This window comes from Sceloporus occidentalis, unplaced genomic scaffold (assembly GCF_023333645.1).
Source record: "Sceloporus occidentalis isolate IW3139 unplaced genomic scaffold, rSceOcc1.0.p SCAF_1, whole genome shotgun sequence".
NCBI lineage: Eukaryota > Metazoa > Chordata > Lepidosauria > Squamata > Phrynosomatidae > Sceloporus > Sceloporus occidentalis.
In genome coordinates this window covers 34,429,125-34,445,178 of record NW_028316981.1, presented here as the reverse complement: position 1 = coordinate 34,445,178, position 16,054 = coordinate 34,429,125, and the positions used below count along the sequence as shown (strand labels likewise).

Here is a 16,054-nt window from a genome sequence, read left to right as displayed (position 1 = left end):
CTGATATAATTAAGTTCAGTGCCACCTGGCAAGTAAATTACATAGTAGCACTGTCAACATGTGTATGTATGCATGTGCCTTCAAATCCTCTGTTGTCCTATGGCAGTGGTCCCCAAACTGTGCTCTTTAAGGGATTTTGGACTTCAGCTCCCAGAATCCCAGACTCTTGGCCAACATGGCAGAGGCTTCTGGGAGCTAAAGTCCAAAATACCTTAAAGAGTACAGTTTGGGGACCACTGAACTATGACAATTTCCATATGGCTTTTTTTATGGAAGGAATATTCAAGTGGTGTGCCATTTCTTTTCTCTGAAATACAGTCTGCCCTTCTTATAGACAGATTCAAGCATACACGGTTTGAAAATGTTCAAAAAAGTATAAATTTCAAATATCAAACCTTGATTTTCCAATTTTTATAAAGGACACCATTTTGCTATGTCATTATATTTAATGGGACTTGAGCATCCACGGATTTTGTTATCCACGGGGGATCTTGGAACCAAACTCCAGTGTATAACAAGGGTCCACTGTATAGCCTATAGTTCCTGGCATTCCTTGGTGGTCTCCCCTTCCAGTTACTAACCACAGTTGATCTTGTTTAGCTTTCATGTTCAGAGGGGATCTGATGCCTTCAGGGTTTAAGTTTTCACCTATAGCAATTAGCATGGATCTCATGTAAGGAGTGTTTAGATTGAAAGCTGTGTGAACCTGTAAAGGCAGGGGTCAATTATAAACCATACCTAATAATATGATGATACAGAGCTCAGATTTGGGGCAGTGGTTAATTTTTCTTTCTCTCCTTAACACAAAAGGGTAAATGGCTGTGTTAATTTTCTTGCAGGTTTGGCTAGCTCCATTTATTATCAGAATACTTAGCCTGTTGTTGCAATGAGTTAGAGTAAATTAATTACATATCCACACCTGCCAGGAGGTGCCATGAAGTGTTCTATGAAAACTATTCCATAATAGAGATGAATCCACCTTAATTTAATAGACAGTCACCACAAGGTCCAGAGTTTGGGATGCTTCATAATGATGCCTCAGTGGACCTGTGAACAGCTGAGAGGAAGAAGCAGGGCAACAGCAGCAGCTGTTGCTATTTGCTCATTCATCTTCTTCTTTCCCTCTGAATATGGTGGGAGCCAGATCAACTACATGTGGGGAAGTGAGTGGATTTGTGGTGACAATGTTGTGGTGGTGGCCTCTGGACTCCAAGGCCCTACCAGCTGTATGCGAATGCTGATCCTTGATACCTGGTCCTGCCAACAATACAAGGTGTACCTTCAGCCACTATTATTTATGGTCATTGGTAGTTGTATGGAATCAGCAGTTTTCAGAAACTTGGAAACTTGTGTCTTCTTGTAACGACTCTTGACAGTTTACTCTTTCATATTTGCTTGAAAAAACTTGGTAGTCTCTTTGATAGCTGAGATAATTATTAATGAGATGGTAAATATTTTTAAAACACTGTCATTACCACTGATGGGGCTGATTTTCCCAATGCACAAAGCATCCCAAAAAAACCCAAAACAGATAGTAGTGTGTTACATGTAACACGTAAAGTACAGTGTGCCCGCGTCATATCCGGGTGCATTATACGCTGCTTTCAGCATACGCTGAAAGCAGCAGTTCTTCTTCCAACCACAAGAAACAATGGTGCATGTGCCTGTGATGCGAGCACGCCACCGCACACCACCGCAAGCACAAGCCCCATTACTTGTAATGGGGCTCGAGCATATGCACTTTTTCTTTTATGCGGGGGGGGGGGGGTGTCCGGAACGCGTAAAAGAAGGGCGCACTGTAACAGCATTAGGCATATTTAGAGCCAAGTCTTATTCTGAGAAGGAACTTCTACAGAAAGTGGAAAAGTTTTACCATTACCTGTGATGAGTCCAGCACAGATGTACAACTGAAAAATGCTTGTGCAGAAAGCTGCAGAGACCATCCCGATGCCACATAGCAGACCTCCAAATATGACCACCGGTCGGCTGCCAAAACGGTTCACCAAGATACTGCTAACTGGGCCTACAGAAATTGGGATGAAACAAAAAAAAAAATGATCCCTGTAAAATAAATTGCTAAATGAAATGTACTTCCAGATTAAACTAGTTCGTAAGAATTCAATAATGTTTACATGTTTACAGTATAAACGTGTGGAGAAAGAAACATTGCTGTATGAAATCAGGCAAGAATCTTGGGCACACTTTTTGTTGTTATTGTGTGCCTTCAAATATTTCTGACTTATGGCACGCTTAAGGCAGACCTATCATGGGGTTTTCTTGGCAAGATTTGTTCAGAGAGGGTTTGTAAGTACACTGTGCATACTTGCCCTTTGCATAAACATGTTGTGGACTGGACTGCTTTGGCCTCATTGTTTACATTTTTCTTTCACACTGTAGGTAAAACATATAGTCTGAAAACTGAGATGATACATTTCATGAACCTGATATAAGGCTCAAGATAATGAAAGCTCGTGCCACAATATATCTATTAATAGATCTATTGATTGTTAATGTTAATACTTCAATACTCCTTGCTATTCTTGATATCTAATTGCCACTTCAGCTTGCAGGCAGTGAAAAGAGTTGCAATCTATTTTGTCATAGATGAGTATCACATACACCTTTGTTTTCTTTGCTCCTTGATCAAAACTTTTGGGTTGTCCTTCATAGTAACCTATGGTAAGTTTCTCCTTTCCTTTTGTGAAAGGCCTTTAAAGGAAGGAGACCTTTAAATTTCTCTTTCTTAATTAAGAGAGTTAGGTGAGAATGAGATAGAAGAAACAGCTGGCCAGTATCTGGCACACTCATAAAGCTGCCATTTATTTTCCTTGACCTTGCTGGGAAAGTGGCAGAAGCGTTGACAGATTTTCCTGCAAAGCTTTGGAACTGAGGAAGTGGCCTCAGAGGTCTAGTCAACAGCTGCTGAAGGTTTTATCAATACAGCTTGCAGCTTTCAAAATTGAAAAAAAAAATGTCACCAGAGAAAAACCATTACTAACCTGGTACATGGATAGAATAGTGCACTCACTCCAATGGGGAATTTGGAGTGAAAAGGAAAAGCTCTAGCTCCTTATAGTACCCACATCTGCTAACAACAGTAGTCCACCTGACTCCAAAAATAAACTGCCCTGAAATCCTGTGACTTAGATAGGGCAAGACTTTAATATTTTAATTTATAAATGGGAAACTGCACTTGCTCGCCCATGCTCTGTTTCCTTGCCAAGTCAATGATACAACCAATAAAACCAGTTACACTAGAATAATATAATCATAGAGTTTGAAGGGGCCCCAAAGACCATTCAGTCCAACCCCACTCAGTGTGGGATCTCCAGCTAAAAGATCCCCAATAAATAACTGTCCAGGCTCTTTTTGAAGATGTCCAGAGAAGGAGGCCCCACCACCTCTCTAGGCTATTGGTTTTATTGCCAAACTGTTCCTACTGTCAAGAAGTGCCTTCTAATTTCAATCAAAATCTACTCTTCTGTAACTTAAAACCATTAGACTTGGCCCTAGTGCAGCAGAAAACAGATCTGCCCCTCATCTCTGTGACAGCCCTTGAGGCAATATATTCAAGCTCAACATAACCAGACCCTTTACACTTGCCTCCTATCATTTCTTCTCTGTATGTCTTATTATTCTTGTTGCCCTTCTTTGAACGTGCTATAACTTCTTTATATCTTTCTTAAAATGAAGCACCTAGAACTGAATGCCATACTCCAGATGAGGCCAGGCCTGTCCAGAAAAAAAGGCCCCACCACCTCTCTAGCCAATTGGTCCCATTGCCCAGCTGCTCTCTTTCTGAGTAGACATTTAAGATGGCTCTAAGTCATGGGAATTGCTACATCATTCTACTGAATAGATGGAGACAGACAGCCACACAGACACAAATACATATTATAGAAGTATGGCCATAGGAATGTGCATCACTATATTATTGTATGCATATAAATTACCATGGGACACTGAAATGTTCATTCTGCATCCACCAGACTCTGGAAGAGCAATACCTCAAAGTTGCAAGACTAGAGTAGATCCATTGAATCAATGGAAGCGGGTCCACCTGTTTAATGACCATTCATTTAGCACTGTAGCTTAGCAAGGTCTTTTTTAAAAACCATGCACAATTTTTTTATTATTATCAGAACAATCTTATTAAGCCCTTGCTGCATGATCAGACATCTGAGTATAGCAACCTCTTGACCCAGTGTAACCTCACATTTATTTACACACCTGCAGGACAAATAAAAAGCTAAACTGAAAGAGAATTATTTTCAAAAGCCCTTGAAAATATTGGATGCTCTTGAATAGCAACTTAGTTCCCAGCAAAAGGGATTATTTAAATAATGTTGGTGTGTCATATCTGGTAGACAGATGTTATTGGTCTGTAAATGAGTACTCTGATGGGAAGTGCTTGTTTGAATTGATAAAAGTTGCCAATTGAGGAAAGAATCACTGAGCCAGACCCCTCAGTTGCTTAGTCTTATCGTATAAAGAAAATGAAATGGACTACTTTTTGGAATGTGCACTTACAATAGAAAATTCATAATACAATTAGATGTTTTAGAAAAGAGGCCAGTGTAGTTCAGACTGATTTGCAAACTGATTCCATTTGGGTCCTGAGCATAATTCAAGATTCAGAAATCTGGAGGTTGGTTGACTATGGCTAAACCTGCACTGCAGAAATAATCCAGGTTGAGATCAATTTAACTGCTATGACTTAATGCTATGGAATTCTGGGGACTGTAGTTTTTTGTGGCACCAGAGCTCTCTGACACAGAAGGTTAAATGTCTCATAAAACTAAACTAATTCCATACCATTGAGTCATGACAGTTAAAATCGGGTCCATCTGGATTATTCCTGCATTGCAGAATCAAGCCAAAATGGAATATACAAATACAGCTATCTTTCTTTTCTCCCTTTCCCAGTGCTTTCTGTGCTTAATTTTCTTGATATAATTCCATATTATCTGCTATTTTATTTGCACCATGTGACTAACAGTATAAAACATTTATTTGCACTCTCTAAAATTACTAGACAAGATAATGATTTGTTTGCAGCATTATTCCCCCTGTGTTGCCATGTCGAGGTGAACAAAGTCTATCTAGGGCATGTGAAGGGAACAGAACTGCTGGTCTGCGTTACAATTAATATGCCTTCTCCATGTTTCTGAAGTTTTGACTTCAACAACAACCACATTTCCAGAGATATGTTCTGCTTAAAACATTTAGTAGTGATCTTCAGCAAGAGTTGATTCATATATAAGATTCCCTATTATTTATCCCACATCATACCCTCATTTATGAGCTCATATTGAGAACCGTCCATGCGTTCCAGAATGCACATGGGTACTACTCAGAGGTATAGCTATTGAATAGGCAAAAATGAAGAAACTGCCTGCAGTAAGAATTTTGCCACCCCAAATAAAATTCTTTCCAAATTTCCAGCATTGCAGAAAGTGAGACTTTGAAAATCATTCATATCTAGAACTTCTGTATTTGTTGTTTTATAGTCCCTTGCTAATTTTTCCTGCCCTTTTTCTTTGGATGCCTAAACTGTATTTTAATACTCATCTGAAGTTTGTGAAATCCCAGAAATTTCATCTAGAGGGGCAGAATTCTTGTTTGGGGCTATTGCCTTCATTTTGCCCACCCAGCCCCCAGCTACACCTTGGCACTACCAGCAGCTATTTTCATATGACCCCCTTGACATTTTTTTCCTGAGTAAATTACTAGTGATGACCATCATAAAGGTTATCTCTTATGCCTTTATGTCTCTCTTTGCACATATTGGCTTGTGTAGAGAAGCCTTGGTGACAAGAAATGACTGTTGGACATTACTCTGCAGGCACTATCTTTGTACAGTCTGATTTCACAGAGAGATGCCTTCTTAATGAGCCCACTAAGGAAGGAAGGAAGGAAGGAATAAACTTTGATGCATGCTCCAGGTGAAAATGCTGATGACAATCTCAAAGTAATTCTAGATAGCTCGGTTCAGTTCATAACTGGTGTCACAAAAAAGAAAGGAAATTTTAAAAGGAGGATGAAACCCAAATTCCTAAAATTTCACATATATAAATATCACGCCAGACCAAAAGTATTGTCCATTCTGTACTTTTTAACAGCCTTTCCTTAAGTAGTGTGCATTTCCTTGCAGTGAGCTGATCTAAGGTAAATCATTGCATTTCACACACACACACACACACACACACACACACACTATTACTTCAGTGCCTGGTTAATACCATTTTATCAGGACACTGACAAGATTTTCATTCATTGCTTGGTACTATATGAAAGACCATGTCACAAAGTCAGACTCGTATTGGGCAAAAGTACACTAACTGACCAATGGGGTGCCAATTCAAGTACAAGCTCATCTGTTATGCTGTCCAATTATTTTTCACCTTGAGATCAACTCTGAGTCTCTTTCTGAATGAGGCCAGCGTTTAATCCTGTATCAGCATACAGCATTGTTGTGTGCATCATTACTCTTGCTTCCTTTCAAAATGAGCAGTTTTAACCATCACACTTTCATACAATGTTGAAATTGGGTCAGAACACCTTCTGACTTGATCCCTCCACTTTTATCACATCATAAAAGACATGCAAGATTAGATTAAGGGTCCATTCAGTGCAGCAACCAATTTCCAACAATGTTCAGTCAAATGTTCTGGGAAGAGCATAAGTTGAGAAAAAGACAAGATCTTTACCTGTTTGTCTTATTGCAAATAGTATAACTGCCAGTGAATATGTAGGCTTGTCACATAGCTAATACAAATACAATAATGTAATACAATAATTGCATACAAAGCTTGGATACGTTGGGGTTTATTAATTACAGCTATCAGATCCCCACTGCTGACAATGACACTCCAGTACTGGTATCCAAGGCTCTTTTTTTCTGGACACTAAAATCACAGACTATATGCTCCATCACTGAACTTCAGTGTCTTGTAAAGAGTATGTTTACTGTGTAGGTTAATCTATAATGGGACAAGTGGGAAAGATTGTATCTTGCTCCTTTCCAAATCTATCATGCTACGAATGTTCACGCCTGGAACCTTCTTCCCCTGCGAGCAAGAGCCATCACTTCTTTAACCAGCTTCAAAACGGAGTTGAAGACCATCCTGTTCAGGGAAGCATTCCCAGGCATTGCATAATTGTCACTTGCTATTTGATGTTCTTTTGTTGCCTGTTTTATTGAATCATTTCCTGTATTGCCCTGTACTTTATATGTATTATCTTACTAGACAGGCCCCTTCCCCACCACCACTCCCTTCTCCTTCTGTGTCATGTCTTTTTAGATTGTAAGCCTGAGGGCAGGGAACCGTCCAATTAAAAAGATTGTATGTACAGCGCTGTGTAAATTTACAGCGCTTTATAAATAATGGTTAATAATAATAATAATGAATCCGTGTGGACCATTCTGTGGATTATCATCATCGTCACGAATATTTGCAAGCAATCCTTCTGAAGATTTGGGAAATATTGCATTAACAATATTGTAACTATAGTTTTTTGTGGGTTTCTCTGAAGATGCCAGCCACAGATGTCTGCTAAACGTCAGGAATACTCTTCTAGAACATGGCCACATAAGCCCAAAAAACCCACAAAAAACTATGGATGCTGGCCATGAAAGCCTTCGACTTCACTGTATTATAACTAATATATGTCCTGTTCATTCTGTACTACAAGGCATATCTGGCTTCAATCTGAGCAGGTTTCCCATTTCTAACATACCATGTTTCAAGATGTGTACAGAATAATGTTCTTAAGTCAGCATTCAATTGTTCAGATCCACTTTCTCAGGCCACAGTGACTTCCCAAATTGGTTTTGGGCTCTCTAATACTTTGAGTAACTGCATAAAGTTCAGGCAGAAAATGTAAAATCACATTTAAGAGGAAAGACTAAAATTCAGGACCACAGAGGATGACAACTGTACAGTGCTGACAGAAGAGCAATCTTGATTGAGTTCTTGATTTCTATACAGCTTGGGTCCAGGTTAACTGAAAGACATATTCTCCCTTTGAACCTGCCTGGGTTTTGAAGTCTTCTGGGGAGGCCCATCTCTCTGCCCCAAAAACTACAAGTATGTCGGGCGGGAACACAGGAGGCCATGGTGCTTGCTCCCAGGCTCTGTAACTCACTTCTTAGAGAGGTCCGATTGCCAGCCTCCTTGCTTTCCTTTCACAGGCAAGCCTTTGTCCAGAGGGAAAGGAGCTTCTCAGATTGTGCTCTGCTATTTATTTGTTGTTTTCTTTTTAATGATCATGCTTTTACCTAGTATGTAAAGGGATCTTGTCACAAGGGAGCCCTGGTGGCACAATAGTTAAATGCCAGTACTGCAGCCACAAGGTTGTGAGTCCGATCTCAGGCAGGGCTCCAAGGTCTAGAATCATAGAATCATAGGCGGGATACAAACCGCCGCTTTGCGGCGTTCCCCCGCCGGCGCCATTTGCTCCGCAAGGGAGCCGTAGCAGCCAAACCGCGCGGCTTCCGCGCGGAGCAAAAAAGAAGCTCCATTTCAGAGCTTCTTTTTGCGGCGCCTCTATGACGTCGCGAGGCGCCGCTGGCGCATTCGCGACGTCATAGGCGCCGTGACAGGTCTGGACACTATGCGTCCAGTACGTAAAGATGGCGGCGCCCATGTGGAAGGGGCGCCGCCATCTTGTACGTATTGTATAAGTACTAGGGTTAGGGGAGTGCGGAAGCACCGCACCTTCCTAACCCTAGTACGTATACAATACGTACTATATGGTGGTTTGTATCCCGCCTTAGAATCGTAGAGTTGGAAGAGACCACTAGGGCCATCCAGTCCAACCCCCTGCCATGCAGGAAATCCAAATCAAAGCATCCTTGACAGATGGCCATCCAGCCTCTGTTTAAAGACCTCCAAGGAAGGAGACTCTATCACTCTCCGAGGGAGTGCATTCCACTGTCGAACAGCCCTTACTGTCAGGAGGTTCCTCCTAATGTTCAGGTGGAATCTCTTTTCCTGTAGCTTGCATCCATTGTTCCGGGTTCTGTTCTCTGGAGCAGCAGCAAACAAGCTAGCTCCCTCCTCAATATGACATCCTTTCAAATATTTAAACAGGGCTATCATATCACCTCTTAACCTTCTTTTCTCCAGGCTAAACATCCCCAGCTCCCTGAGTCGTTCCTCATAGGACATGGTTTTCAGACCCTTCACCATTTTTGTCACCCTCCTTTGGACATGCTCCAGTTTCTCAATGTCCTTTCTGAATTGTGGCGCCCAAAACTGGACACAATATTCTAGGTGGGGCCTGACCAAAGCAGAATACAGTGGCACTATTAATTCTCTTGATCTGGACACTATACTTTTATTGATGCAGCCTAAAATTGCATTGGCCTTTTTAGCTGCCGCATCACACTGTTGACTCATGTTCAGCTTGTGGTCTACTTGGACTCCTAGATCCCTTTCACACGTAGTTTCATTCAGCCAGGTGTCACCCATCCTATATCTGTGCATTTTATTTTTCCGCCCTAAGTGCAATACCTTGCATTTCTCCGTGTTGAATTTCATTTTGTTAGCTTTGGCCCAGCTTTCTAGTCTATTCAGGTCATTTTGGATCTTGATCCTGTCCTCTGGGGTATTAGCTATTCCTCCTAATTTGGTGTCATCTGCAAATTTGATAAGTATGCTCCCAATTCTGTCATCCAGGTCATTGATAAAGATGTTGAATAGCACTGGGCCCAGGACAGAGCCCTGTGGGACCCCACTGGTCACTTCTCTCCAGGATGAAAAGGAGCCATTGTTGAGCACCCTTTGGGTTCGGCCGGTCAACCAGTTACAAATCCATGTAACAGTTACCTTGTCTAGTCCACATTTTACAAGCTTCTTTGCAAGAATGTCATGGGAAACTTTGTCACAGGCCTTACTGAAATCAAGATATACTATATCCACAGCATTCCCTTCATCTACCAAGCTGGTAATTTTATCAAAGAAAGAGATTAGATTTGTCTGGCATGACTTGTTTCTCTGAAACCCATGTTGAGTTTTTGTGATTATGGAATTGCCATCTAGATGTTCACAGACTCTTTGTTTAATTATCTGCTCCAGAATCTTTCCTGATATTGATGTCAGACTAACTGGACGATAATTGTTGGGATCATCTTTTTCCCCCTTTTTGAAGATGGGGACAATGTTTGCCCTCCTCCAGTCTGCTGGGATTTCTCCTGTTCTCCAGGAGTTTTCAAAGATTATTGCCAATGGCTCCGATATTACTTTTGCCAGTTCTTTTAATACCCTTGGATGGAGTTCATCTGGTCCTGGAGACTTAAATTCATTTAGATTATCAACACAGCCTTCCTGTCTTTTCTAGGTTGGCAAAATGTGTACCCAGTTTGTTGGGGGAATTGTCTTACATATCGTAAACTGCTTAGGGACTCCTAGATCCCTTTCACGTGTATTCTCATTCAGCAAGGTGTCCCCCATTCTATATCTATGCATTTCATTTTTCTGCCCTAAGTGCAGTACCTTACATTTCTCCATGTTGAATTTCATTTTGTTAGCTTTGGCCCAGCTTTCTAGTCTATTCAGGTCATTTTGAATGTTGATCCTGTCCTCTGGAGTATTAGCTATTCCTCCTAATTTGGTGTCATCTGCAAACTTGATAAGTATGCTCCCAATTCTGTCATCCAGGTCATTGATAAAGATGTTGAATAACACTGGGCCCAGGACAGAGCCCTGTGGGATCCCACTGGCCACTTCTCTCCAGGATGAAAAGGAGCCATTGTTGAGCACTCTTTGACTTCGGTCAGTCAACCAATTACAAATCCATGTAACAGTAACCTTGTCTAGCCCACATTTTACAAGCTTGTTTGCAAGAATGTCATGGGGAACCCTGTCAAAAGCCTTACTGAAATCAAGATATACTATATCCACAGCATTCCCTTCATCTACCAAGCTGGTAATTTTATCAAAGAAAGAAATCAGATTTGTCTGGCATGACTTCTTTATCTGAAACTCATGTTGACTTTTTGTGATTATGGCATTGCCTTCTAGATGTTCACAGACTCTCTGTTTAATGATCTGCTCCAGAATCTTTCCTGGGATTGATGTCAGACTAACTGGACGATAATTGTTGGGATCCTCTTTTTTCCCTTTTTGAAGATGGGGACAACATTTGCCCTCCTCCAGTCTGCTGGGATTTCTCCTTTTTTCCAGGAGTTTTCAAAGATTATTGCCAATGGCTCTGATATTACATTTGCCAGTTCTTTTAATACCCTTGGATGTAGTTCATCTGGTCCTGGAGACTTAAATTCATTTAGATTAACAAGATATTCCTGTGCTATCTCTTTATTTATTCTGTGCTGAAATTCCCCTTTTCTGTCCTCTGCTCCATTTTCCTCAGGTTGAGCACCCTTTGCCTTTTCTGAGAAGAGTGACGCAAAGAAGGTGTTGAGTAATTCTGCCTTTTCTCTGTCTTCTGTTAGCATTTTGCCATCTTCTCCATGCAGTGGCACTACCATTTCCTTCTTCTTCCTTTTGCTGAGGATATATCCAAAATAGCCCTTTTAATTCTTTTTAACCTCTCTAGCAAGTCTGCGCTTTAGCTTTTCTAACTTTACCCCTACACACAATTTCAAACAGTTCCTGCTATTTCTTTGAATTCCGTTTTTGTGATTTCCCCCTTTTTCCATTTCTTATACATGTTCCGTTTAAAACTTAGCTCAGTTGAAAGTTCCTTAGTCATCCATCCTGGTTTCTTGAGATATCTCCCATTTTTCTTTCTCACTGGAACTGTTTGAAATTGTGCCTTCAGTATCTCCCTTTTGAGAAACTCCCATCCGTCCTGAACTCCCTTATCTTTTAGTATTTCTGACCACGGGATCCCCCTCAATAATTCTCCAAGTTTGCTGAAATCAGCTCTCCTAAAGTCTAGAATGCGTGTCTGACTATGCCTTACCACTGTATAACAAACTCCAGGAGAAGACTTCCACCTAAGGATCCCACCACTTGCACCCCATTAACCAAGTCATCCTTGTTGGTTAGGATCAGATCCAAAATAGCTGACCCCCTTGTTGCCTCTTCCACCTTTTGGACAATGAAATTGTCTTCGAGTCAAGTGAGAAATTTGCTAGACCTTGAGGATTTTGCTGAGTTTGACTTCCAGCAAATATCAGGATAGGTGAAGTCCCCCATCACTACTACATCTCTCCTTTCTGAGTGTAGAATCTGTTCTAGAAAGGAGTCATCCAATTCCTCCATCTGACTTGGGGGTCTGTAGTAGACTCCCGCCATAACATCCTTGTTGTTTCTCTCCCCTTTAATTTTTATCCAGATGCTCTCCACCTGGCTGCCAGTATTGATGTCCTGGATCAGTAAGAAAGTTCCACGTACTGACAAAATCATGAATGAGAAGCAGGAACAAAGAAGTAATTGAATTTTGTGTTCACAATTAGGATTGTAATGCTCATAGTCTGGTGGTGATGTGTGCCTTCAAGTTTTTTCCGACATATGGTGAGCCTAAGGTGGCCCTATCATGGGGTTTTCTTGGCAAGTTTTGTTCAGAGGAAGTTGGCCATTGCCTTACCCTGAGGCTTAGAGCATATGACCCAAAGTCACCCAGTGGGTTTCATGGTCAAGCAGGGAATTTAACCCTGGTCTCCATATTCATAGCCCAATGCTCAAATCACTCTGACAAGCTGTCTCACAGTGCTGCAATTAAAAACCCTCTATCCGTGATATCTCAGTTGTGACATTTCTTGCAATATCTGCAATAGTCACATAACCATCCTTGCAATGTTGTGTTGTGTTAAACAGCAGTGAAAAAACTTGGTGATACCACTTGAGATTTGGTCCTGATAATATTATTAAGCAGACTTGTTTAATGGTGAAATGATATTATCAGAACTTATGGTGCTTATGGTGTTATACCCCCTGGAGTATAACAATTATCGGCCTGTTTCACTGCTGCCATTTCTAGGGAAGGTGATCGAGAGGGCGGTTGCAATCCAGCTTCAGGGGGTCTTGGATGAAACGGATTATCTGGACCCATTTCAAACTGGCTTTCGGGCAGGTTATGGGGTTGAGACGGCCATGGTCGCCTTGGTCGATGACCTCCGTCTGGGCATCGACAGGGGAAGCGTGTCCCTGTTGGTGCTCTTGGACATCTCAGCGGCTTTCGATACCATAGACCATGGTATCCTTCTGGGGCGCCTGGCAGAGGTGGGAATCGGGGGCACTGCGCTCCAGTGGTTCCGGTCCTACCTCTCCGGGAGGTCCCAGATGGTGCAGCTGGGAGACGTGTGCTCCGACGAGAGGGCCCTTAAAACTGGGGTCCCTCAAGGAGCCATTCTGTCTCCCATGCTATTTAACATTTACATGAAACCGCTGGGAGAGATCATCCGGAGACATGGGGCGCGGGGTTATCAGTACGCTGATGACACCCAAATAATCTTCTCTATGTCTCCGACTGATGCAGTGACTGAGGATGGCATCTCTCCTCTCGTGGCCTGTCTGGAGTCAGTAATGGGCTGGATGAGGGAAAACCGACTCAAGCTGAATCCAGAGAAAACGGAGATACTCGTGATAGGTTCCCCTGGTCCAGGAATGGCGGTGGTTCCACCTGTCCTGAACGGGGTCACGCTCCCTGTGAAGGACTCCGTGCGCAGTCTGGGGGTGCTCCTTGACTTATCCCTTCACCTGACTGCTCAGGTGAATGCGATGGTCAAGAGCACCTGTCATCAGCTTCGGCTCATTCGCCAGCTGCGCCCATACCTGGCCCAGAGGGACCTTGAAACTGTAGTACACGCCCTGGTAACCTCGAGACTGGATTTCTGCAATGTACTCTACATGGGGCAACCCTTATACCAAACCCGGAAGCTTCAAATGGTGCAGAACATGGCAGCCAGGCTGGTCACTGGTACGTCCAGGGCCAGCCATATAACACCGGTATTAAAAGATCTCCATTGGCTGCCCATTCGCTTCCGGGCGCAATATAAGGTGTTGGTGTTGACCTATCAGGCCCTAAATGGCTTGGGCCCAGGATACCTGAAGGACCGCCTCTCCCCATATATTCCGTCCCGCACCCTCAGAACATCTGGGCAGCAACTACTTAGGGTTCCCGGGGCGAGGCTTGTCTCTACCACCAGGAGGACTTTTTCCATCGCCGCCCCGGCCCTTTGGAACACGCTGCCCACAGAGCTCCGCTCAGCTACCTCCCTGGCCCAATTCAGACGGGATCTTAAGACCTTCCTGTTCAAGACTGCATTCCCCGAATGAGGTCCTATAGGCCTCCCCCCGCCGCACTGACAGCGGGATTGGCTAACCTGGGGCCTTTTGTTTTTATGTTTTTGTAATGTTGTTATGATGTATGATTTTAAAGTGTATGGTTATTGTGTTTTAACTGCTGTGAACCGCCCTGATCTGATGGAAGGGCGGTATACAAATAAAAATTTTATTATTATTATTATTATTATTTATTAAATGTTTAGCTTTCAAATTCTAAAGGCTCTTGTTGCAAAGCCTCAATTTGCCCACAACAGTGAAGACAGTCCAGTATTGACACGAAGTCTATACTTTGTCACAAACTATATCAATACTTTGACACAAAATCAATACTGTTCAGTATTGACACAAAGTAACACAAGTCAAGAAATGAGAAAAAGGCTAGAATTAGGAAGGATAAGTATGAAAAAATGAGACAAGATCTTAAAGTGCACAGATATAAAACTGAATACAAAATAGATTTAAAAGTTAGGGTCATCCAAGCCATTGTATTTCCCATCACCATGTACGGAAAATGAAGAAAGCTTGTATAAAGTAAATCAATTCATTTGGGATGTGGTGCTGGAGATGAGTGCTCAGTGTACTGCTAATAACCAAAAAGATGAACAGATGGGTCCTAGAACAGATCAAGCTGGAAGCCAAGATGACTAAAATTGAGGCTGTCATACTTTGGACTCATCAGGAGAAGGCATGACTCAGTAGAAAAGACAATCATGCTAGGAAAAGTGGAGGGCAGAAAAAAGGGAGGAAGAATGAATAATGGATGGATAGGCTCAATGAAGGAAGCCACAGCCCTGGGTCTGCAGGACCTCAGCAAAGCAGTTGAGGTCTTGGCGATGTCTCATTCATAGGGCTGCCATGAGTCAAAGTCAATTTGAGCATACCTGACAACAACAAATTTATAAACTAAAAAAAAAATTAAATTAAATGTATCATTCAAGTGAAGTTAAGTACTTTTGAATCCCTTGTTTGCCCAAGGGGAAAATTCTCCCATTGAAATCAATGGAACATTCAGTGAATTGTGCTTAACTTTGAGTGAATTATGTACTGAATGTTTTAGGGGCTTGCATTTAAAAAAAAAAAAAAAAAAGATCTGAAATACAAAAAGAAATCCCACTGCATGTTAATGAAATTAGCTTAGTTACACATCAGTGTTCATATAACAACAGAGCTGTATTTCTGAATTGTCAACACCTTGAGGAAATTTCCATCCAGTTATTCACTAAATAAAATGCATATTCACTCTTTCATTTGCAAGGATTAATTGTTTCACCTTTAATGTCACTTGGAAGGAATCTGTAAATGCTAAAAGAAATCCTTCAGCCTTTCTTTCAATCGGCTGAAGAACGAGCTGCATTATTTTTAATGCTTTATTTATGCCCCAGTTAGAATGGGCTTTCTGTACCTGCCACTGTAATTTATAGTAGTAGCTGAATAATAAAACATAGCTATAAAGTTTTGGAAGAAAATGTTCAAGGTCAATTGTCATCTTTCAGCCTCCTAGATACAATGACCTACAGCCCACTATTTGAACAGATGTTGAGTTGAAAGACTTCAAGCTCCAAAGCCAAGTTTGCTTGGTTTAAAAATTATTGCAAAAGGGGCTCCAGAATTATAATATTTTTAGTGCAGCCATACAGTTTCAAAGTATTAATTACAATAGTAATAAACAGTCATAGGATCAGTCATACAGAACATCAAAATAATGTCATATAGGAGGAGCCAGATCAAAATGTCTTTTCAAAAGTTACTGCAAAAAACTTAGTAATATGACTTTCCATAATTCCAACCACTTAGTT

The 16,054-nt window shown here is 41.6% G+C and overlaps 1 protein-coding gene across 1 annotated transcript in view; it reads right to left on the bottom strand.

Moving 5' to 3' along the window:
• LOC149321302 (monocarboxylate transporter 2-like) overlaps positions 1–16,054 on the bottom strand; it is a 37,046-nt gene that overhangs the window by 9,926 nt on the left and 11,066 nt on the right. The window contains exon 2 of the mRNA XM_089519244.1: positions 1,880–2,023. Coding sequence (XP_089375370.1) covers positions 1,880–2,023 — 144 coding nt within the window. The remainder of the gene's footprint in view (positions 1–1,879; positions 2,024–16,054) is intronic.